The sequence below is a fragment of the Hydra vulgaris genome, chromosome 06 (genome assembly GCF_038396675.1).
Source record: "Hydra vulgaris chromosome 06, alternate assembly HydraT2T_AEP".
Classification (NCBI taxonomy): Eukaryota; Metazoa; Cnidaria; class Hydrozoa; order Anthoathecata; family Hydridae; genus Hydra; species Hydra vulgaris.
This window is the reverse complement of record NC_088925.1, coordinates 14,390,988-14,416,958: the sequence shown is the minus strand read 5'-3', so window position 1 is coordinate 14,416,958 and position 25,971 is coordinate 14,390,988. Positions and strand designations below refer to the sequence as shown.

The following is a 25,971-nucleotide window of genomic DNA, read 5'->3' as shown; positions in this document are numbered from 1 at the left end:
CAGCAGGCACATCAGGAAGAATGTTTAAACATCAAAAAGTTCAAATTATTGAAAAGTTATTTCACAAGAAGTTGAGAATTGATATAAGAAAAACCTTACTCTATTTTAATAACGAGACATTTTTTTTTAGATTATTCACCTCTCCAAGGCCTGAGGGGAGGTGAATACAGTCAAGGAGACTACTCATTTTTTTGTGTGTTTTTTATCTTTTAGTTGTTATTTGTGGTGCAACCCTCTCTCAACTCTTTAACTCTGAAACACGAACCTTGCCGAGCAAGGCTGCTGCGCAGAGAAATTAAGTTGAACGTGGTACTTTCAGGGACATGGTAGGAGTACGAACTCCGAACCTCTTGCTTACAAAGCGAGCGCTCTTTCCACTACACCACTACCACATGGAAGAAATAAACCACACACAAGTGCTTTGATGTAACAATGGGAAGTTTCAACAGGGCAGAAATTTGCGAATTTGTAGGCTTATATATTTTAAATTCCCTAGCTAAATTAGCTCATTTTAATCAGTTAGGTTTGTATCGCGATGATGGTTTAATTATAATGCAAAAAAATTAGGGCCTCAACTTGACAAAATCAGAAAAAGTATTATACAAATTTTCAAAAATATTGTCTTCCAAATTGAAATTAACATTAATTTAAAAATTGTGAATTTTCTTGATGTCACATTCAATCTCTCCGATAATTCTTATAGGCCTTATAAAAAACCTAATGATGAATACTATACTAATTAAAAAAACATATATAAAAAACTTATAAAAAAACCTAATGATGAATACTATACTATATTATCGTATACTAATTTACACTATTTTTATAAAGTTCAGAATATACACTATTTTTTATCGAGTTCAGTTGCTTATAAACAAGCAACTTGTTTATAAGTAACTGAACTCGATGTGAAAAAATATTAAGCAACTTCAGTTTTGAACAAATGTTAACATAAGCAACTCATAAATTGCACATAAAAATCAAAGCACTCAAAAAGTTCCTTTATTTACTGTCAAATACTATTTTTATGTTGGATATAAAACATAGCTTTATGTAGTTTAAAAAATTGCCGTACACGTTTTTTTGAGAAATGAAAACATTCGATTAATCATTCGAATCAAGTTTTTTCTCTGCAATGTAATGACTTCTTTTAGATAAATGATTTCAAAAGAAAGTAATCACAGTAGTGTTGTTGTTGTGTATGTTGTTGACAACGCTGTTAAGATCATGAGTAAGAGAAAGCAGACAAATTTGTTCAACTTTGGTTTTACCAAAAAGATTTGTCATCGTGGTGAGTTGGTAAATGTAGTGCCGAAGGAAAAAGAAGATAATTTGTTTAAATGTATTGTTTGCAAAAATTGAATGTATTGTTTGAAAACATCAGAAGCCTTTTCGATGCTTCGAGTTATCACATACAGATATTGCTCAAACTGACAAAGACCCGAAATCAATGAGCTTGGATCAAATCATTGATGGAAAGAACAAGTACGATAATATTGAAAAAACTGTGAAATCGGTTTTAGAGAAGCTTGTTACTGACGTTAAAGCTAACGAATTACAAAAATTTGCTGACAAACGGATGAGCTATACGTTAAAAGAATAGGTTGATGCGCTAAATGATGGTATGTTAAGTAGGGATGTAGCAAAAAAATGTATAACATTCATAAGAGTATGATTACACGATGGAAATCAAAGGAAAAAGAAATCTACAACAAGTACAACAAAACAAGAAAAACTCGTTATTCAAGAAATGCCGACGAGGCGACAAACACAAAGCTTTGTTTAACAAACTTTATGACAAATTCTCCGAAGCAAGAGAAAAGAGGCTAAAAGTTAACTTTGAGTGGTTGTATGTCCGAGCAAATCAAATTCATCTACAACAAAGCCCGAATGCTGAAAGATTGTCAAAATCAATAGTCACTCATTTTTCAAGGAAAAATAAGATCCGCATGCTGTGTGTTCAACGTAATCGCCAAGCTGACGTAAAGAAGCAAACCCCGATGCTGATGAAATGGCATTTCAATTTGAGAGAAAAGTTGATAAAGTTTGGAAGTGGCAAACCAACATACAATAAAAAATGGGGGCGTTTTCCACCGAAAAAGAAAATCAATGTAGATCAAATTCCACTCCCGTTTGTAGTCCAGAGCAAACGAACATACAAAATTCCAATGAGTAAGGAAAAGAAACAAAGGGATCATAGAGTATGGGTAGCTCAACCTGGCAGTGGGCTTGATAAGCGACAAGCTACCCTTCAAATATGTTTCAGTCCTGAAGGAATGGTGAAGCCGGCGTTGATTTTCAGAGGTAAGGGGAAAAGGATTAGTCAAGATGAAGTTTTATCCTATGACACTGATGTAGATGTGTACTGGCAACCAAATGCATAGGCAGATACAGCGTTTTCCGTGAAATGGGTGAAGAACACTGTCTCCAATGCTGTCGCTAACCTGGATGAGTATGTTTTGTTCTGCGATAACCTGACAGCTTAAGTCAGTAATGAGTTTTTGAATGAAGTGCGACAACATAAAGGTATTGTCTGGTTTGGTGTTCCCAACAGGACACATTTTTGGCAACCTGTTGATGCCGGACCAGGAAAAGCATTCAAATCGCATATTAAAGCAGAACAAAATATCTGGCCTGGCAACGATGATCGGAAACTGTCGGCAAAAGATCGCCGCATTTTGATAACTCGTTGGGTTGGTGAAGCTTACCGTAAAACATCCAAAGACGAGAAATTTCTTAGTATGCTTTATAGGAGCTTTGCGAAAACAGGATGTCTTATCACGGCTGATGGTAGCGAGGACGAAAAGATAAATCCTGAAGGCATGCCTGCTTATGTTGTTTCACCCCCTGTTGACATTGACAACCCGGTGGAAATCACAGAGACTCCTATTCCAGATAAAGTAAAGGATAACCCTATTGATGTTTTGCCAGACGAATCAGAAGGAGAAGACGAGGAACTAGATGGACAAGTAGAAAAATCCGACGGACAAGAAAACAAAGAAAGTGGAGATGAAGAAAATAAAGATCCAGCAGAAGAGAGAAACATTTTTGATCTTTTTTTTTATTAGAATTTAAGTGATTTTAGTTGTAAAGAGCACTCTTCTGTTAAAGACTTGATATTAAACGGTATTTTGTCTCTTATTCGTAAAAACTCTGAAATTTAGGCTAAGAAACTTAAGCAACCATTAAGCAACTCGAGATATAGAAATTGGCTGAAAAATAAGCAACTCGAGTTCTGACTAAAATTCTAAGTTGCTTATACAAAAAAAATCGTGTAAATTCAAATCATCCCCCTCCAATCCTAAAACAAATTCCTATTTCAGTTAACAATAGACTAAATCAAAACTCTTCTAATAAAAATATTTTTAACTCTTCCAAACGCGTGTATGAAGATGCTCTTAAAAAAAGTGGATTTAAAAATTTTGAGCTAAAATTTGAAAGAAAAACTGCAAAAAAGAAAAATAGAAATAGAAATATAATTTGGTTCAACCCTCCGTACAACAAAAATGTTTCAACAAATATTGGAAAAGCGTTTTTAAAATTAGTTGACATACATTTCCCTCCCTTTAATAAATTGCACAAAATTTTTAACAGAAACACTATTAAGGTAAGCTATATCGTAGATTTCCCTAATTCCAAACAAAATCATACTTAAAGTTAAATAACTCCGCTTGCTTTTTGAATTTTATATTAATTTTTTAAAATAAATAAGCTGGAATTTAAACTGAATCGAACCATATTAAGCAACAAGTATATTTATTATAAAAATGTTGTTAATTTTTAAAATTAAAAAGTCAAGTTTTTGTTCAGAATTAGGAACACGTGTTCCTAATTCCGAACGTACATATTAAATCTGGAAAAATGGCATTTAATTTAACAAAGTAAATAATTTATTCTAGCATAGACTTCTAGCTTAGAGTTAGGATTTTTAAAATTTAAAATTACTTTTATTTTAATGTAAGGGTATAACGTTGTGTTGGTGCAGAGTGTTGGTGCAGAGCTTCCATCATTTTTTTGAAACCAGTTTAAAAAAAAACCTTCACAGTCACTGCCTGTTTCTGTCAGTTAACCGTCATTAGTCAGAAGAAATTTCAGTTATTAGTATCAGGTTAGTTGCAGCCTTAGAGAATGATCCCCCATTAATCAAATAGGAAGCTTGTAGTGCTTTTTTATCATATAGCAATGCAGTTTTAACCTTTAGGCAGTTGTATTTTTAGGCAGTAATTCAAAGACTGAAACATTGTTCAGTAACCCCTTAATTTTGCTTACTGAAAATTATTATTTTATAACCTTCCATTATTATAACCACGCCATTATTCTTCGCCATTAAATAGTATCACAGTTAGTTTTATTAAATAGTATCGCAGCAATATATCTATATTTTTCTATTATCTGTAAATTATCAAATCTGTACAGTACAACTACGGTTGCTATCTCCAAATGAATACTTATTTATTTGGAGGTGGCAACCCTTGCTGTGCTGTACAGATTTGATAGTTTTTAAAAAATTATAATGAAAAAGTTGTTGTATTCAAAAAATATTGTTTTAAGGCATCAAGTTACAAAAATTAAAACTAATAAAAGTTATTCACACTCCTTGCACACGAATTCAATTGTTTCGTGATAATTGATAATATAAGGAATAAACCACCAGTTAGAACACTTTTCACATGCATCCCATTTGCTGCTGGTAGTTTCGTCCGAAAGGCTTCCGCAGGAAATACAAAGACGATTAATATGGTAGGGATTACAGCCAGTATCAGGAAGACACTCAATATTTTGACTAGTAGACATCTTTGTTGTTTTGTTATATTTCTGAGACCGTTTTCGGGGTTTTTTAAAGTTTTAAAAGGTTTTTTTCTTCTTTTTTTTTAAACTTTTGTTCTTTGAGAATTACTGAGTCCAATTTTTTTTTTTCTCTAATAACTTTTCTGGCTTCTTTTTCATTTAGTTTTCTTTTTTTAGCAACTTGTGTTGCTTCGTTCTGAGCCATTGCAGATAGTTCAGTCATGTTATAACTTGTTGTTCTTTTAATTATCGTTCCTTTTTCTCTACTACTGGAAAGAAAAGGGAAAGCTTTAATCTAACTCTAAGCACACTGAGCACTGATTTATTAATATCAAAAGATGCTTGTTTAATGGCATTTTGGATGCTATCTAATTCTTTGAGCAATACTTCTTTTGTTGAAACTCTATTCATAGAGTTTTTTGATTTCATTTTATTAGTTTTATCGAGTAAAACTTGTGAATCAGTAGACTTTCCAGGAAAAAAAATCCTTATTTTGTCATTTGTTACATGTTGAAAAATAGCGCCGATTGCAGTTTTATTTGCAGTTATTTTTGAACAATTGAGTGGAAATATGCCTGTATTTTCAAAACCTATACGTGCATTTTCCGCTTTAAAGCCTTAATTTGCAATATGGTCTTTTAGCATGGCTGGAAACTGCTGATTATTTAAACTTAAATAAGAATTTCTAACCAAGTAAACTTCTACAATTCGCTTCCATTCCTCCTTTGCAGTTTTAAAAACTCCAACATCTTGTGGTTGCAAAAAATGACTTGTGTGGCAAGCGGAATAAAATTATGTTGTTTGATTCAGATAATTTTTTTAATTCAAAATTAATGTGAGATGCATCTAAAATCTAAAAAATAGAATTTTAGATCCTTGAAGTTTGTTTGCATAAACTAAAAAAATTGAACAAAACCATTCTATGGAATTTTTGCTTTCCACCCAACCTGATTTGCTGGTAGAATAATAACCATGAGAAGCACCACCTTAAACCCAAGCTTTCATTAAATTTCGATCTTTGTAAACAACTTGATAAGGTAGGAAATTTCCAAAATAATTGCAACAGGTTAAAATTGTAGTCATATGTTTTTCATTTGTTGGGGCAAGTTGTTTTGGATTTTTTATTCCTTTTTGACAAACAATGTTGACTTTACCTTGATCAAAGTTCAATCCACTTTCATCACAGTTGAACACATGAAACGGCTTTTCATTTAAATTAGGCTCTCAATAAACAGCGTCAACTTGACTGAACCATTTATAAATAATTGCTGGTTGCAAAGACACTGCTCTTTCAGCTTGTGTGCTAGTAGCTTTTCTTTCACAGATATTTTTCGCATATTTTTTCATGAAACTATTGTACCACTTTCGGGTAGATTTACCGTTCTTGAATAAATAAGTTTGTTTAGATTCCTTCAAATAGTTTTTGCCACAGTTGAAATTTTATTTCTTTTTAAGCTGAAGCCAATGTCATTCATAAATTGTACAAGTTCAACTATAAGCCTCTCCGTTACTTGGCTTATTGCTCTGGGCCTACTAACACCAGCAGCTCCATTTATTCCTACTAGTCTGCACAAAATAGTTGTTTTAGGAATGTTATAACATAAAGCGGCTTCTGAATATGATAGCCTTCTTATTATTGATAGCCTTAGAGTTTAATTTTTCTTTCGCGATCTTCATTTTTTTTAAAATTTGATATTCTTTTATTAGCAAACCTTAAGATAAACAAGACGTTTAGAAATTCAATAAAAAGTTTAAAAGCGTTTATGAGTTTTTAAGTTAATGACATTAAAGTACTATTGTTAAATATTGTTGTTAATTATTATTGTTGTAAAAACGCGTAAAAATGCTAACTTTTACAAAAAAAGTGAAATCCAAAATCAGTCGGGAATTTGGGAAACGTTTTAATTAAGCAGAAAAGTACTGTTTTTCAAGATATCTTACAAGGTATTGCTGATTTTTGGCTTTTTTTTTCAGATAAATAATCACCATTAAATTCTACATCAAACAGTATGCTATTTAAATTGTCTTTTTTTAATTGGTTTTATATTGTTGGTTTTTCAGGCTTTTAAAAAGTGTTATGCTTGCAATTAAAAATTTAATGGTATCAATATATACTTTGAAAATTTTTTTTCATATTCTCATTACCTTAGTCTTCTAATTTATTAATCAGTTTTCCTTTTAAAAACAAAAATAAAAGATGTAACAATAAGTGAACTAAAGCTGTTCGGACTTAAAGACTATTCGGAATTAGGGAAATTTACGATAGCTCTACAAAATATATTGAAAGAATTATAAAAGGCCATAATTTTGCATTGATTAATAAAAATAAATTTTCCAAAGAAAAAAGTACTGAAAATGGCAATTGCTTATCAAAATATATTATTTACAAATGCATTGTTTCCTCGCAAAACATCCCTGATAAACAATGTATTGGCTTAAGCGAGGGCAAATGGAAAAAACGTTATGCCAACCATAAACAATCTTTTAAACATAAAAAAATACTCAAGAGACTATGCTATTAAAATATATTTGGCTACTGAAAGAAAAAAGTATTAATTTAAATTAAAATGGTCTATTCTAAAAACTGCGCCTACCTATAATAACATTTCCAAAAAATGTATTCTATGTTTATAAGAAAAATTTGAAATTATTACTTATTTAGATTAAGAAAATTTACTGAATAAAAAATAAGAATTATTTTCTAAATGCAGACATTAAAATAAGTTCCTTTTAAAAAATTATAAAAACAAATGACCAGTGTAAAATTATCCGAATTCTAAAGAATTCTTTTCGTGATTTTTAATTATCTAATGCAGTTGATGCAACTTCCTGGTTGCAAAATACTACAGTTATTACATAATTAATTATATCAATTCCCAATTGCTTGTAAAATAATTTTTTTATAATTTGAACTTTTTGACGTTTAGACATTCTTTCTGATGAGCCTGCTGATGGCGAAACATGCTGTTGAAGATAAAAGTTAGATAAGTGTTTTTACTAATTATATATAATTAGGACAGTAGAGATTTTTTCGAAAAAGCAAAATTAATATATAATTACGTTATAGAATTTTTAATTTATATTAATAAAAATTATATTTTTTATACATTTTCAATATAAAATATATTATTAGTCAGTTTAATGTTATAAAAATGTACAAAAACCATTATAATAATTAAATTTTTTTTTCGTCAAAAAAACCACCCTTTGATTTAATAACTGCTTTAACTATTCTCGGCATTCTTTCAATTAGTTTTCTAATTGTTTCTTTTTGAATATTATTCCATTCCTGTTCTATAATGTTCCATAAATGAGATTTTGATGTTGGACATACAGTTCTAATTTTTCTATCCAGTTCATCCCATAGTAACTCAATGGGGTTGAGGTCTGGGCTTTGGGGAGGCCAGGTCATTACACGTAATACATTTTCAGCTTTTTTTGATTCTAAATAATTTCTACATAATAATGCAGTATGTTTAGGGTCATTATCATGCATCAGAATAAAATTATCTCCGATTAATCGAAGTCCCGAAGGGATTGCACTTGTTTCCAGGATATCTCTATAATGTTCTGCTCTCATTATACCATCGATTTTATGCAAATATCCCACTCCATCCAGAGAGAAACAACCCCAAACTCTCACAGAGCCTTCACCATGTTTTACTGTTGGAACCAGACATTGAGTTAGCATTTTTTCTTCAGTAGATCTTCTAACGTAAACTCTTTGCTTATTTCCGAAAACTTCAAATTTTGACTCATCGGTCCAGAGTACGTGTTTCCATTCATCCATCGTCCAATTTTTGTGGAGCTGTGCCCAACAGAATCTCTTCTGTTGATTAACTTTTCGTGGATATGGTTTTCGGATAGCAACGCGAACATGCAAATTAGCTTTTTGCAATCTTCATTTGATTGTACTGACAGAAATTTTTTTATCTCGATCACAGTTGAGAATAGCTGTTATTTGTGGAGCAGTTAACATTCAATTACGCTTACTGATGATTTTTATACGTCGGTCATCAGTTTTTGTTGTTATGCGAGAAGGACCTGAACGATTTCTGTTTTCCAAACTTCCAGATTCTCGATATCGACGAATCGTATAGCTAACTGTTGATTTACTCAGATTTAATTTTTCAGCTATTTTTCTAACTGTATAGCCTTCTTGAAGCAAAGTGAGTATTGCTGTTCTTTTTTCAACACTTATTGGCTTACCTTAGGCATATTTTTTTCAATATTTTGAATTTACACTGAAAAAATAATTTTTAATTTTATCTTTGAACTTCTGCACTTGAAATTTTTAAAACACTAACACAAAATACACTAACATAGAAATACTTGTTAAATGACAAACTTAAAAGATTTGAGTTGATAATGTAAAATACAGGTTCATACGTGACCGTTAATATGTTTCTGCGTTCTCTGTTTATTTATTTAAAATGATAAGACTTTTAATATAATAAACAATAACTATAACATAATAACTATAATGAAAATTATTACAAATGATAAAACAATAGTCAAAATAATTGCAATATAGTTTATGACAGTGATTATAAAAATAAACAACAATAAGCAAAAATAACAATAAAGCTATTAAGCTTTTACTACTACTGAACCACTGTCACTATCATATCATATAAATAAAATTATTAAAGCAACTTAAACAAACATATATTAATGATAATAATAATAATAATAATAATAATAATAATAATAATAATAATAATAATAATAATAATAATAATAGTAATAAAGTTTAAAATAATTGTATAAAATAAAAAATAATAGTTTAAATAAAAAGCATATTAAAGCAATAATTGTAAACAATTTAATTAATATTTATTATATATATACGCGAATAAAAAATTTTTAATTAGGCTTTTATTGTGAAGAAGAAAGTCTTTAATAAAAGAGTATTTATTTAAATTTTTTTTTTTTTATAAATGTTATTGATTGTTTCCAGTGAGAAATATATTGATGTTTTATGGAGAGTTTGCCATATTTGACTGGGTTGAAAAAGGAAGGGTGCAAATTAATATTTTCAGTTTTGAGTGTAATATTTAAGTGTATCACTTGTTTTTATAAAAAATTTATTTACTAAATTAGGTAGATAATTTTTCAACAAGAGAAATTCAAACACAATAAGAAAGTTATAAAGCTTCACAAGATGAAATTTTAGACTTATTTTTTCAGAAAACTTATTTTGGATATTAAATTGTAAAGGAGAAAATGTCATAATTCTTATGGATGAATGTTTATTGAACTATTTAAGTTGTTTTTTCAATTTAATAGGGAACTTTATTTTGACCCTTTGACCTAAACAATGCAAATATAGTTAGATGGGAAAAGAACAAGAAATAGTAAATTGATATCATCAAGTATGCTGGGGAACCTAGTTTAATGACTAAATACTATTGGCTTGTGGGAGTTTTTAATTTAATTGAATGAGTTCAAAGTACCATGATCAGTTTTTGTCAAGTAATACCAAAAAAGATATTTTATATTTTTAGATAAGAAAAGTCTTTTACCATTAATTTTATCTTTCACATAAATGTTTGGTGTTTTTTAAATATTTATGGTCAGTATGAGATGAATAAATTTTTTTTCCCGCAGTTCTTTAGGGATTGAAATAAAGATCAAGTTGAAAATTTTCAAGTTGTTTTCAAGTAATCATTCCTTAATATATAAAAAAATTATTGCTTTTATGAGAATAAATTTCTTTTTTTAAAAGGTAAAAAAAATTAGAAACTGTAACAATTGATCTGACATTCAAATAGTTAGATTGCTGGAGAAAATATTTTTAGAAATTGAATTAAGAAATTTATTATCAATTAAAGTTCTTGAGTGATTTGTAATTCTTGTTGTTAAGGATAAAAAAGGAAAAACTTGTTTGAAGCAATAGTGTATACAGCGGAGAAAATAGAATTAGCCTCACCTTTACTTTTCATTCTAATTTAACAAATATGGCAGTGAAACAGTTTTTAAGTCTACTTTATTTCTTATTATTTTCTACTACAACTAAAAAGTTTATAAATTGGTATGTTTAATTAATTACAAATGGAGAAAAAATTAAAAGTATTCAATTTGTGGAGAAAATAAAATTAGCCTCATCTATGTTATATACAAGAAAATGCAGAAAATATTTTGTTTTTACGCTCATTTAATATTTAGTATTGCTTCCTGAATTTTTAATGACTTCAAATATGCGACTTGACATACTAGTCACAAGATTTTAGATAATTTCTATATATATTTCACTCCAACCTTCTCTGATACCAGTTTTCAGCTCCAAGGTGGATTCAAATTGCTAACCATTTTCATAAACCTTTTTAGAAAGTATTCCCCATAGATTTTCAATTGGGTTTAGATCTGGACTGCGTGCGGGCCATTCCATTACGAGAATATTTTTTTCTCTAAACCAAGCTTTTGTAAGATATGAATTATGGATAGCAGCATTATCTTATTAAAAAGTGAAATTTTCACCAATCAATTCTTCACCATGTTCAAGCTAACTAATTTCTAATACGTCAATGTAGTCCTGTGAATTCATTTTTGTTGATATCTATGCCAGTGGAAGCTTTCCAGCAACAGAAAAAGCCCCCAAAACCATAACAGTTCCACCACCAAAGTTACTCATCCGAGTTTGTTTCTCTTTTCAAAGATCGTGCGAGTAATATTGATAGCCATCAGGACCATCTAGATTGAACTTTTTTTCATCGCTAAAGAGAACTTGATGCCACTCTTCCTGCCAAGACATGTGTTCTTTTGCAAATTGTAATCTATCTTCTTTATGACGAGCAGTAAGTTTTGTCTCACACCCTGAACAGATACAGGTAATTGTAAATCAGCACGAATTTGAGATGCAGTCATGTGCTGAGCAGCAGCACGACGTACAATAACTTGTTTAGTATGATTATCAATTTTACATTTGTTACCACTTTCCCTATAAGTTCCATAACTAATGCCAATCTTGAAGTAATTAACCACTTTTGGAGATCTTTTAATTTTCTTTGCAATATCCCAATTAGATAACCCTGTATCTTTGTATGCTTGATTACTGCTAATTCTTCATTCGTTAAACGCTTACCATGTCCCATTTCAAACTAAGGCATCAAATCGAAATGTTAAAAACTTTATGAGCACTAATTTCACAGTCTTTGTTTAACTAACAAATAATAATAAAAAAATAAGTCACAAATGCTTATTGCCAGATCAAAATATACAAGTAAACTGAAAATAATTACTGATGAGGCTAATTCTATTTGTTACCGCAAATATCAAGTATTATACATTTTATGGTTTTATCAAATGTACCGCAATTTAATTATGCTATATTATAATCTAAAAAGTTGTTGTTTGTAACAATAATTATATGTGTGTGGATATAAAAGATGCACTACACAAAATTGCTTACAGATTTACAAAATATTGGATCAGTACATGGTTAGGCTAATTCTATTTTCTCCACTGTATACACTACTGTTCATAATTATTCAAATCATATCAACTTTTTAAAAAAATGCTTTTTTTTATTTAACTATTTATTATGTCTATTTTTGCACTATTAGATAACTTAAAAAACAAAAATATTTTGTTAAAAAATAAGAATAATAAAAATGCTAAAGTGGGCAAATCTACATAAAAAACGGACTAATAATGACTGTAAACGTGGACTGGCATGTTTTAAATCTTTGGTTGCAAGAAAAGAACCTTTTCTGAAAATCATTCAATGTATGATAATGTGTGTATTATCGACTGTAAAACATCGTTGGTGTAGTTTTAAGGTGTGGGGTTGTTTTGGTTGGAATGATATAAGTGCAATTGTAAAAATAGAGGGAGTAATGACAAAATTAGTTAACTTAGATAAATTTAATATTAATAGTAAGTAAAACTTTGATATCCTATATCAAAGTTTTACTATTGGGTGTCTTTTTTCTGAAAAAGCTGTAAACTATAAAAATAAGCAAAACTAATAGGCAAATGCTTATGTAAGTATGCCTTAATATATATTATATATATATACAGGGTGACCAGAAAGTTCTGTCAGTAATCAATGTGCATACATTCTGGTCTCCCATATTTCATTATTTACAAGTGTTTATCAATAAACTTTTTATCAGTTTTGTATCAGTTTAGTACAATTGTAACTGTACAATGATGCTTATCAATTGTAACTGAATTTGTCAATAGTAACTGGGTTTGTTCTTTCTATTGTAGTCATTATGAATGTTCATCATTTGATGATTCAATGACAAAGGAAATATTTTTATGAGAAAGGACTAAAGGGTGCTGAAATATTCTAATTAGTAAAGTTGAATGGAATTACTGAGAGATGTGTTTATCAAACTATCCAATGGTTGCGTGAAACTGGTGGTGTTGAAGACCGTGAAAGGTTAGGTCGTCCACGAACAGTTCCAACCCCAGATTGTATTAAATGAATACGCGTGAAAATTCGGAGGAACCCTGAAAGGTCAGCGCCAAAATTGGCTCAAGAGGAAGGAGTACCCAGGGAGTTAATGAGGGAATTATTGAAATTAGACCTTGGATTGAAATCTCATCGCAAGCATAAAGATCATGGATTGACTGCAAATCAAAAGCTCTCCAGGTTGCGAAGATGCAAAACGTTGTTATGTCAGTATGGTCATTGTGTGGTACAGAACATTATCTTTTCTGATGAATAGTTATTCGTGATGTAACAAAGTTTTAATGCTAAAAACAATGTCATGTGGGTCAACATCATTAAAGGACATACCTCAGTCTTCAGGAACAGTTCAGGGTTATCAGAATCGAAGTTCAGTGATGGTATGGGCAGCAGTGTGTAGCAAAGGAAAATTGCCATTGGTCTTTATCGAGCGTGACACCAAAATTAATGCAGTATCTTATCAAGAGAGTGTCCTGAAAGCAATTTTGCAACCAGAGGCCAGTTTGTTTTATCCCAATGGAGACTGGTGTTTTCAACAGGATTATATATATATGCATATATATATATATATATATATATATATATATATGCATGTACATATATCTATCTATCTATATAAATATATATATATATATATATATATATATATATATATATATATATATATATATATATATATATATATATATATGTGTTTATATATATATATATAATATTAAATTTTTTTTCTAAAAATGCATATTTTTATTTTTTGTTATATTAAATAAACTTTTTTAGGCAATGAAACTGAAAATAATGATTATTTTTGAATGATCATTGAACAATACTTATTATATTTAAATTTTTATCAAATTTGCTTCCTTTGATACCAAACAAGATTATACAGGGTCAGGCAAAATGATCTGACACATTTGTAGATTTGATGAAAATGCAAATGAAGTAAAAAAGCAAAAAAGTGTTTTTATTTTTTAAAGTTACATATAATGCCATTTTGTTTCATTATGTTTATAAAATTAAATCAGTCTAATTGAATTCGTTTTTATGCACACACTGTTGAAGGCAGTGTCAAGGCTGTTATTTCTTGACAAGTTGCATCTTTAAGTTGGTCAATAGATCAAGCGCTACATTAGTGAAAATATGCCTTGCCATATTTTTGAATTTCCAAACACAATGCTATGCGAGTTTCAGTGTCTCTTTCACTGAGTTTTTGTGCCAACATCATTTTGTAAGGATGCATTTGAAGATCATTGTAAAGAATTCTTACATACTTCTTTCCGAAAGTCTAAGAGTCTTTCAGCCAAAGTTTGACTTAATGGAAATTTGCTATAGTCAAGCATTTGTTTTGAACCATTTTCCCCGGTCTCTTGGAGGTTCAAGTTCTCAGCAATTAACTGTATATATATATATATATATATATATATATATATATATATATATATATATATATATATATATATATATATATATATATATATATATATATATATATATATATATATATAAAGTAAATATAAAGTTTATAATAAAAAGTTTTATGATTATTATGTAAGAAAAATTTAATTCATTGAACAAACAAAAAAAGTTACAATAGTTTACCTTAATCACTTAAAACTTAATTTTAAAGACAAATGTTTTCCCAGAGAATTAAATTTATTGAATTTGTAATATCAGGTTGGACCTCCTTAAGCTATTGTAACCTACGAGTTAATTTTGCATTGATGCAATTAATTTCCGTGTTGTATCTGAATCAATTTAAGCCCAAGCTTCTTCCAGAATTATCCTTTGCTCTTCTTTTTTTTTTAGACATATTTTTAAAATGTCTAAAAAAAAAAAAAAGATATTGTATTAAACTCTTTATCCAAAAGTGTGTTCGACACTTCATATCTTAATGGGAGCTGATAAGCTGGGCGTAAGTTATTTAAAAAGGTCTTCCAGTATTTATTATTAATTAAACTCATGGGTGACCCACTTGCATAATATATATAGTATGTTGATACCTTTTCGCATTGTTTCATGCTATCAAATATTGAACAGGATTAACCACTTTTAGAAATTGGTTCTTAATGTTTTAAAGCGTCTGAAACAATGACTATGTTATTAGTTTACTTTGTGTTGTTTCTGTCATGATTTTTTTTTTTTTACATGACACCGTTTTAAACACTTGTACTTGACTTCAACTAGACATTTCCTGTATTTCTAAATATTCATGGCCATTCATGTTCCACTTTTTGACATATCATTTCAAATATAACATTAACCTCTTTCCATTTTGGTCATCTGGCATGCTGTCTTAAATGATAAAAAATAAACAAAAAAACCCATTATTACCACCAAATTTTTTTAATCTACACTTGACAAATATTAACAATATTTGTGGTCTTGTGGTCAAAAATAAGTAAAATAGTGGCTGTAAGCCACTATTTTACTTATTTTTGACCATAAGACCACAAATAGGTTGGTAAGGTAGTAAATTTATTAAAAAAAAGCTCTCAATACTAGTTTTTTATTTAATCCAATTTCTTCACAGAAAAAAAAATGTGTTTCTGCTGTTTAAATTGTGTCTACATAAGATAATTACATAAGTAATTCAAAATAGAATTTTCTAAAATAGTTTTATCAGTTATTAAATTGAAAAAATGATTTTGTAGGCTTGTGGGAAATAATGGTAACTTGTGGTTATATAATCTTGTATGAAAACTTGTAAGCAATTCCTGTATTTATTGGGGGCAATGTGGTAGAAGAGGAATATTATGTATAATGAAATCATTTATTCAAGAGCAAATTCATTTAAAACTAACAAAAATTTATTGTTTTTTAAAAATTTCTAAAGTTTGTAATTTTGTAAAAATTTTTAAGGTTAGTAATATTGATGTGTTATTAGCAATTCTCAATTTATAATAATTCGATGTTTTGAATTCCTTGCTTGGATAATTAAATAATAACTGCAAATAGTAGTCCTGATAATAATGTCTCCACAAAAATGAGAAAAAATAGATTATCTTTGAGAAATTGTTGCGTTTGACAAAGAACTTTTTGAGGATTAATTTTCAAAAAATGTTGCATTCCTTGTTTTTTGTATTATCATAGTAAACATTTGATTATTTAATGACATCTTTATTCTGTATCAAATAAAGTGAATCTCCACATGTGAAGTAAATTACTGACAACAATCTCCACATGTGAAGTAAATTACTAACAACAATCTCTACATGTAAAATACTGACAACACAAGTCTCTAAATAAAAATACTATTTATCTCAATACTTGTTGATTTTAACATTTTGCAAAGTTTGTTTTTTATGCTAAGATAAAACTAATTTTTAATTTTAAAGTAATTTTTTATTAACTAGGTTATTGATACTGACTTAATCAACAACAAAGACAATGAAGTAAAAGATATTCATTTTTATGAACATGATGCTTATGATGATTTTTATGATGCTTATGATGAATATTCAAATGATGTTTATTCAAGACAAGTTGATATAGATTTATTAAAAATTGAAGGTATTTAATATTTTACAAAGCTTAGTAACCAGATTGTTAGTGAGTAGATTAATGACTGTTTTTAAATTAATATGAACTTTTATTTTCATTGAAAATATAACAATATTTTAATTGATGATGAAAAAAAAAGACACAAAGAAAAATCAACACAAAAATATTCATTTTTGAAAGTTTTTTGTTAAATTTTCTTGGCAAAGTTAATGACTGACTTGGTATTTTTGACCTAGTCTAGTAAAATTGGACAGGGTCTTATTTAATGTTGCTAAATAATGTTTTTTTTTTCTTTGAGTTAATATGGAATTAAGTCCAAATTTTTGATTTTAAAGAACAAGCTCATACCTTATCCAGGGATTATTAAAAGCTTGTTGTAATTTTTTCAACAAGAATGAAGAACAGAGAATGAAATATATATTGGCAAATCAATTTTAAATTTGTTTTACATTAAAGCAAGTCTAGGCAATTCGTTGTAACTTGTAATTGTTCAGCGCCTCAATTTGCCCTTTTTAACAAGTCAAGTTTATTAAAGTTTAAACCGCCAGGTTTGAAGTGTTTTACCTCCATTTTAATTTCTTTAGTGGTAAATCAAAAGATCTGCAATGTTATTTTCAATTATTAAAATGTTGTTAATATAGCAGCATACTTATGTGCACATAAATATTTTTTTTGTATCCTAATATGTTGACTATGTTAACCAAAGATATTTAAGCTGACATTTTAGAATATCCATAAAATAAATGTTTCAAATTGTTTTATATATAATATGTTTTATATATATACTGTTTTTAAAAGCTTTTGACTAATGGAAAGCATTACAACAAATCATGTAAATTATTGTTTGACAATAATAATTTTTTTAAAATTGAATTCTAATAAGTGATTTTTACAACAACAAACATAGAACTATTGAATCAAATTGATTAGTTAATTAAATTTTTAAATGATGAAATAAACAAAGTTTATTAAACTTTAATACACATTGAATAAGTGTTGCACACCCATAAAAGTTATATTTTGTGTTAAAAGTTTTAAGTTTCTTGATTAAAAATACTGTTTAAAAATTACATTAAACTGGTGTAATTACAATAATTTAAACTTTTAAGTTTTATTGTTTTATCAATTTAATTTGTTATAATTTATTTATTGCTTATTTCTTATTTCTTATTTCTTCTTTACTGCTTTATAATTCGGTAAATTTTATTTGTATTTTAGGCATTCAAAACAAAGATATTAGAAATGAAAAACGACAATATAGTCGAGAATTTTTACTTCAATTTCAATCTGCTTCAATATGTTCTTTTAAACCTCTAGGACTACCTGACATTGATATTGTACTAAATGAACCGCATGAACCCACTAAAGCTTTTGTTCCTGGAGAAGCTCTAATTACTAATGATTTTATGCCTAGTTATATGAGTTCAATAAGAAGACCTATAGAAAGTGATAGATCAAAAGGAAATGGCTTGAATAAAAGATCAGGTGATAAAAACAATGTATCTGGCATCATTGATCTACCGAAAGTAAAGCATCAAAATTTAAAAAATGTAAACTCTTCTGAAATGCTGAAAACTTTGACAGAAAAGGAGAAAATAAGAAATGTATGTTACTTTAATTCATTTTATTTATTTATTTTATTTATATTTTAATCAATTATATTTACATGCATTTGTGAAGGAGACCTGTGTACCTAGGGCACTTTTATAAAGGCACAAAAGCTGCGACTCTAGGTTGTTTAAAATTGTAAAACTAATAAGATGAAGCTTTTATACTAAATACTTTCTGTTGGTGATTACTAGAAATAAAAAAATATGCTAAATAGAAAGACTTTTATTTTGTTGAATCTAGGTAAAATGAGTTTTTAGACCATTTTTCTTAGAACCTGGTGTATCATGTAACCTAATTATCTTAGAACTCTTATTTATAATCATATCATTAACTATTAAATAATCTATAATTCAAATAACAATCTTCTGCTAGATATTTTGCATCTATAAATTTAGATATTTTGCTGCTTGCTAATAGCTTTTTTTTGTTTTTGATGCACTTTTTTGATATTTTGCAATCCTCAAAAAACCTCAGTCAATGTATGTATATGAATACACCAGGGTTAGGATTTCCAATCCTAACCAAAATCTTTAGTTGATGTATGTACACTCCTTGCATGTTCTCCATATTTAAGTCAGTCAATGTACAAACACTCTACTGCATACTCTCCCTATTAAAGTCAATAAGTGTATATACAAAAAAAAATGGAGACGAAAATAAATAAAAAATGATATAGCAAAGAAATAAAATTAAATATATATATATATATATATATATATATATATATATATATATATATATATATATATATATATATACAGGCTTGGACGGGAATGGCGTGCGATCACGCACTTGGTTTGACCACGCATATTATATATATATTTGAAAATATAACCACGGTTGCTTTTAAGTTTTAGAAATGAATCGATAAAAAACTGTTTAAAATAGCGTTAGAAATAACTTTTTATTGTATTTCAAGTTGATCGTTGATCTTTTTAAAAACTTTTGTATTACGTGAAGATTTTTAAATATTATTACTATTTTTTTAAACTATAATAATAAAATACGATATATAAAACATTTTCAAATAAATCGATTAGTTACTTGCAATGATTCTTAAAAGTGGACATTTTGTATTTAAAATATCCAAGAATGTTATTTGAGTTTTTTTTTTTATTATATAAGAAGTCGACAAAAATAGACGTCACGCTCAGTTGAACTAATAGGTAGAAGTTAGAAATTATTTGCACTCTCGCGCAGTGATTTTAAAAGTATTATAGTGTTTTATTTTTGAATGAAAATATCCGCGGAAGAGAGTTAATGATCTTTTACTTATAATTAATATTTGTTGTGACAGCCTTTATGCATGTATATTTTATGATAAATGTAAAAGCTCTGATTTTTTTAAATGTATTTTGTTGGATTAAAAAGAACGGAATTGAGAAGACAAATACAATAACTTTAATAGTCCGATTCAGATGTTGAGCTATATTCGTCGTCAATGGAGCTTTCGTCGGAACTATCGATTGTTTCTAGTGCAGCATCAGTGCCCTCCATTGATTCAAGGCGAACCCCCCTGCGTTTATTTAGGTATATATTGAGGGCACTATTCAAAATATCATCTCGTTCTTCTACGGTAAAATTTGGATCATTCCCGGCTATCAATATTGCGTCTTCCATTGTCTGGTTGCTCATTTTTAAACGACGATCACTTAGTATCAGGGTTAGTATACTGAAAATCCGTTCCACAGACGAGTTTGAGCAAGAAATGCACATTATTAGTTCAACAAGAAGAAGAAGGTTTGGGAAAGTTTTTCTATAATAAACAAAAATTTTCTCCCATAGCAGCGCCGTTGTAACTCCTTTATACTCTGTGTTTATTAATAATTTAAAAGCATTCCATTCAGAGAGAACCATTTCAACTTTTAATCCTGCGTATTCTAAAGGAATTTTAAATTCCCTTATTAATAAAGAGATGCTAGCATCGCCGTACATATTGTCTGCTGTCCAAAATTGGGGATCCAACCAACTCATTGATTCAAAGACCGTGTTTGACAACGAACTAAATCTATCGTCTATTAATGGTTTAATGATGTTGACAGCAGTTTTTCTAACTTCTATAGCAGCATTAATACTATCAATGTTAATGTTAGTCATATCGTAAAGCTCAATGTCAACAAATTCTGCATTTGTTTTTTTTAACTCGTGGCCATCTTTGAAATAAGAAGAAACAAGAGTAGTTGTATCATCTTTGTACTTGATTCTAAATTTTAGTAAATATGAATCAAGTATATCGTCTATTGTTTCATTACTTAATTCAACCAAGTAATCCTTAGTTAGATCTATGGCTGGTTTTACCTCGTGCACCATCAACGTTTTTTTTTCGAAAACCAATGATAACGGGCTCAATTTCTCTAAGACGTCTAAGTAACCGCAAAACATGCATAACAGTCGGTAGTCATGCAAACGTTTGGAGATTCCGAAAAGTTTAGCGCGCATTTCTGCTGTGGTATTGCGATTGACAAGTGCGTTGTCAAAGCCTACAATAATTGCAGGCCAGTTATGTACCAATCTTGTCAATCCTCGTCTTCTGTGACTAACAAAGCGCGTTCCTGATATTTTGGGCAAGGTGTAATATGTAATATTTAGTGCCTCTGCTGCTTTTTTAACTTCACTTTTTAATTTTCCAGAATTGCGAAATAAATGGAATATGGTAGTATAAAATTGATCACAATCTCTATATTGAACAATATTTCTTGCACTATCTTTAATTGCCAGTTCCAAACGGTGGTTCACGCAGTGCATTTTAACTAGCCATGTTCTGTTGTTTTTCATTTGAGTTAAGACCCCATTATACATGCCTAAGTTAACGCTAGCTCCGTCAGAAGTAGCGCTGACAAGTTTATTTTTATATGCATCTGCAGTTAAAGGAATATTTCCTGATTCATTAAAAATGCTGTCAATACCCTTTTTAATGGTATTAGCGTTCACACCATCCAAACTGTTCATCTCTAGTAAAGATACTACAAGATAAGCAGGTATGCCATCTCGTTCAACACGAACAAGAACCAACTCTTTCTCATCCTTTGTTTTTCGTGCTTGAGAGCCATCAGAAAGTATGGAGAAAAAATTTTTCTCTTTAACAATTTTAGCAATTTTTTCTTTAATGGCATTAGCAATGCAGGAGATAAATTGACGTGCTAAATATAAATGAAAATTTATTTGATCTTTGTTAATTTCTTAAATAATATCAAATTAATTTAAAAAATGAATTACCTGCTCGATTGTGGCCTTTTCCTTCTACAAGTTGCACACCATTAAGTCTTTGGCATTTGATAAGTACTTCAAAATGACTATGGGGCATGCTTGGTTTTAAAGCCATTTCGTATGCTGTTTTTATCATCTTAAAATACGCTTCACGAATGTTTTGCTTATTATATAAAGAGTTCTGGTTATCTGGATTTATAATGTGGCCTATTCCAGTTTCTTCAGTTGGGTTTCTCTTATCGATTTCCAGCGCCAGTTTATGGATATGACCTTCAAGATGACGATCAACCTATTTTAAAAATCAAAATTTAAAAATTAAAAACTTAATATAAAGACAAATTTATAAATTATCGCGGGAAAAATATTGTACTAAATATTTGTGAATAAAGTAAGTAAAAACTTAGTTGAAATTATTTACTGTATTTGCAAATTCAAATGAGCTTTTAATTTTAATCTTACCTGATGTTTTGTTACCACACTAGTTCCCTCAATAAACGCCTTCAAAGAACCAACCATTACTCCTCTAACTAAACGATCACTTAAAATAGCAAACTTGTTTCTTGCGCAAACCTTACACCATATTTTGATAACTAATCCGTTTTCTTCAGTGTAACCGATAAATTCCTCTTCCCCCCACAACAGAAATGTTTTTAAGCTCTTTGATATTGGCTTATTAAATTTAATTATTTTTGCCGCCGATGCCATTTTTAAAACCTTCAATACTTAAACTTATATTTAATTTTTAATCTGTACAAATCTTCCACTTGCTGCGAAACGCTTTAATAACCTAATTTCTTTTGTTTATGAAATTATAACATTGCATTGTAATAATGTAATAATTGAAAGAATTTGCTTAGTAAGAACTATTTCTAATTGCTTTTTTTTTTTTACTAATCATTGCTTGAAACGATTGAAAATTACTATTTTTAAAAGACTTTAAAATAGATTTAGTTATTAAATATTTGGTATATATATATATATATATATATATATATATATATATATATATATATATATATATATATATATATATATATATGTATATGTATATAATTAAATAATATATATAATACTCTTGTTTATTTATTAAATGGTCGTTAAAAGTGATTTGTAAACGCGTTTCTGAAACTTTTATAAAACATCACAGAAGATAATAGTTAATTATTTGAAACGTAAAAACGTAACTTAAAATAACTATCGCCTCGAGTTCGATTTTTTTTAGTTTAGTTAAAGTTTTTTTTATCTTTTTCGTTAATATTCTTTTTTTTTTTATGTTTATTTAATGTTTCTTTTAATTTAGTTTTGTTAATATTTTTTTAACGCATTTCTCAACTGCTTTAAAAAAACCTAACTTCATATTGTCAAAAACGTCTAAGCAACCGTGGTCAAATTATATAATCTTTTTTTATGTGTGTGGTCAAACAAAGCGCGTAATCGCACGCCATTCCCGTCCAAGCCTGTATATATATATATACATATATATGTATATATATACATACATATATATATATATATATATATATATATATATATATATATACACATATATATATACATACACATATATGTATAAATATATATATATACATATATATATATATATACATATATATGTATAAATAAATAAATATATATATATACATATGTATATATATATACATATATATATGTATTAGGGGTATGACTAAAAAAAAAATTTAAGAATTTTTTATTCCCCATGTAACCATGAGTGGAGAAATTATATTTATAAACATAAAATATATTTTTTTTATGTAAATTGTCAAAAAAGATCACCCCTCAAGCTGAAAATAATTTTTCCTATCTTTTTAGTGAGTTATAAATTAGAAATATAATAGAGAACCCAATCTTACTCAATATACGACTGTGATCACAAACATCATAAATTCTACAGATTTCTTTACGAGATAACTGAAACTTTTAATAACTGCAATTTTCGATTTGAACCCTGTTGGACAGCGCGGAAGTGCTTCAGCATTTTATAATTGGTTATTTGTATATAACCGGAATTGTCTTCTTTAACTTTGTCAAACTGTTATCTTGTGTTTTGAACATTATGTGCAAAAATAGAGTTGCTTCAAACAAGAATAAGAAAGTTTGGGAATCAAATTTAGTAAGGTTTGAAAAAGCTAAAACTTCCAGAAAATGTACTACTGTTGTTAAAAGTATTAGTGAAATGAATAAGATGCCAACAGAACAGCGTATCATTGATCGATTTAAAAGCTTGTCATCAAATGTGAAAAGTAGAAAGGAGAGAATTGCAATTGTGGCTGAAGAAACTAAATTGCTATGGAGAAAGCTAAATATTCCTATTCAACAAGGGAAATTGGCAGCAGAAAGAAAAATAGAAAATGTATTGAAAAAACTTGACAAAGATAGTCGAAAACCCGGAACTCAAAATTTTACACGATTGTTTGACATAACCGATGAGAAAGGTGAATGGTTGTGTCAGGAAGATAAAGAATTTTATTGTCTTCAAAAGTCAACAAATGGAAGAGCTGGATATTGTACCACAATTAAAAATGCTGAAGGTATTCATCCAAGAAAATTAGTGTTGATAAAGAAACAAATGTCCATCAGTCAAGGACAAGATTTTGTTGAATCAGCTAGTGAAGGAGAACCTTAAGAAAGTGAAGAGCAGTGTTCCAGCAGTGATATTGAAGCTGAAGGTCCTTCATCATCATCTAAAAAACAAAAAACAAATTCAGCAGTAAATTTAGTGATTTCTGCTAAGATTAGTACCAAAAAAGCACATAAAGTCTGTAAAACTCTTTCAGAAAGTGGTATTTCTATTCATACTCCAACGCAAAGTGGTATCTACAAAGGTGTTATGAAAGAAGGAGAAAAGTTGAAAGCAAATTATATGGAAAACCTAAAAAATGAAAAGTGGTCTTTGCACTTTGATGGAAAACAAATAAAGAAAATGGGACATCAAGTAGTTGTTTTGAAAAATGAAAATAGAGAGGTTAGGCTTGCTGTTCTGGAAATGATGAATGGAAAAAGTGAAACAATATATAATGGGATAAAGCATGTGCTAGATGAGTATGAGCTGTGGCCAGCCATAAAAATGATTGTATCTGACACAACATCTACAAATACAGGAATAAGAAACGGTGTAGTTACACGGTTACAGAAACTTTTTAAAACCATTGGACTAGAAAAGCATGTTTTTATTGGATGCCAACACCATATTCTAGATACTCTTTTGAAACATGTCATGAATGATCTTTTTGAAGGATCGACAATGTCACCATATCTCCATTACCCTTTTGTGACAAGGTTGCAGCAAGATTACGAGAACTTGAAGCTATTGTTTAGTAATATTGGAAATCCTTTGACAAAAGTGAAGCGAACTCGCTGGAGAGATGACATGGATTTCCTGAATCACTTAATAGCATGTTATAGAAAGTTTAAAAGCACAGGTAACTTTCCAAAAGTTCAAATTTCAAATCACTTCCTGCTATAAGCAATGCAAGGTGGAATTCGAGAGCCATTTTTATTCTACTTGCTTACATTTTAGTACCAGAATACCAAGAATCAGAATCAGCTCAAGCAGCATGTGACTTCATCTGTGGTTCATGGGGTGATATATGGTTTGGGGGTCACTACTTCAATCCTGCAGACTTTGTTAATCTATTAGAAGCATGCAATGAGCATCCTAAAGCATTGAAATCATTGAAAAGGTTTTGGTCCACTGAGCCAACACCAATACCAACACAACGTTCAAATATGTGTGCAGAATGTGCTGTGAAAGTGATGCAAGACTTAATGCCATTATGCCATAGCATAGAAAAACTAAATATTAAATACTTATTGTCAAATACACAGTAGACAAATTTTAATTATACATGTTTATTGGTTTCTATTAGGTAGTGGAAGATGTGTTGCAAAACTACATTTTTTATAAAAAATTTACAAATATTTTTTAATTGGGGGGTGAACTTTTTTGACAGTAAAAATGCTTGTTATTTTTCTGATTTTCGCCCAAAATCTCCACTAAATTTAGTATGGGGATATAGGGTTGCAAAATTGTCATATCCCTAATATATATATATATATATATATATATATATATATATATATATATATATATATATATATATATATATATATATATATATAGTATATATATATATATGTATATATATATATATGTGTATATATATATATATTTATATACATATATATATATATATATATATATATATATATATATATATATATATATATATATATATATATATATATATATATATATATATATATGTATATATATATATATATATATATATATATATATATATATATATATATATACATATATATATATACAATATAAATATATATATATATATATATATATATATATATATATACATATATATATATACAATATAAATATATATATATATATATATATATATATATAT

The 25,971-nt window shown here is 28.6% G+C and overlaps 2 protein-coding genes across 9 annotated transcripts in view; one reads left to right on the top strand and one right to left on the bottom strand.

Annotated features, from left to right (window-relative positions):
• Positions 1 to 25,971, top strand: part of LOC136081661 (uncharacterized) — a 180,240-nt gene that overhangs the window by 64,800 nt on the left and 89,469 nt on the right. For 7 of the 8 annotated variants that reach the window (XM_065799296.1, XM_065799292.1, XM_065799291.1 and 4 more), the window contains 2 exons: positions 16,558 to 16,714; positions 17,924 to 18,309. In XM_065799296.1, coding sequence (XP_065655368.1) covers positions 16,558 to 16,714; positions 17,924 to 18,309 — 543 coding nt within the window. Of the gene's footprint in view, positions 1 to 7,715; positions 7,768 to 16,557; positions 16,715 to 17,923; positions 18,310 to 25,971 lie in introns of all 8 variants that reach the window. The other variant, XM_065799297.1, reaches the window with a different exon arrangement.
• Positions 19,660 to 22,366, bottom strand: LOC136081659 (zinc finger protein 862-like). Its single transcript, XM_065799288.1, has 3 exons — positions 21,983 to 22,366; positions 21,533 to 21,812; positions 19,660 to 21,456 (listed from the first exon to the last, which is right to left on the bottom strand). The coding sequence occupies exons 1-3, from the start codon at positions 22,226 to 22,228 to the stop codon at positions 19,718 to 19,720; spliced, it is 2,265 nt and encodes a 754-aa protein (XP_065655360.1). The 5' UTR covers positions 22,229 to 22,366; the 3' UTR covers positions 19,660 to 19,717.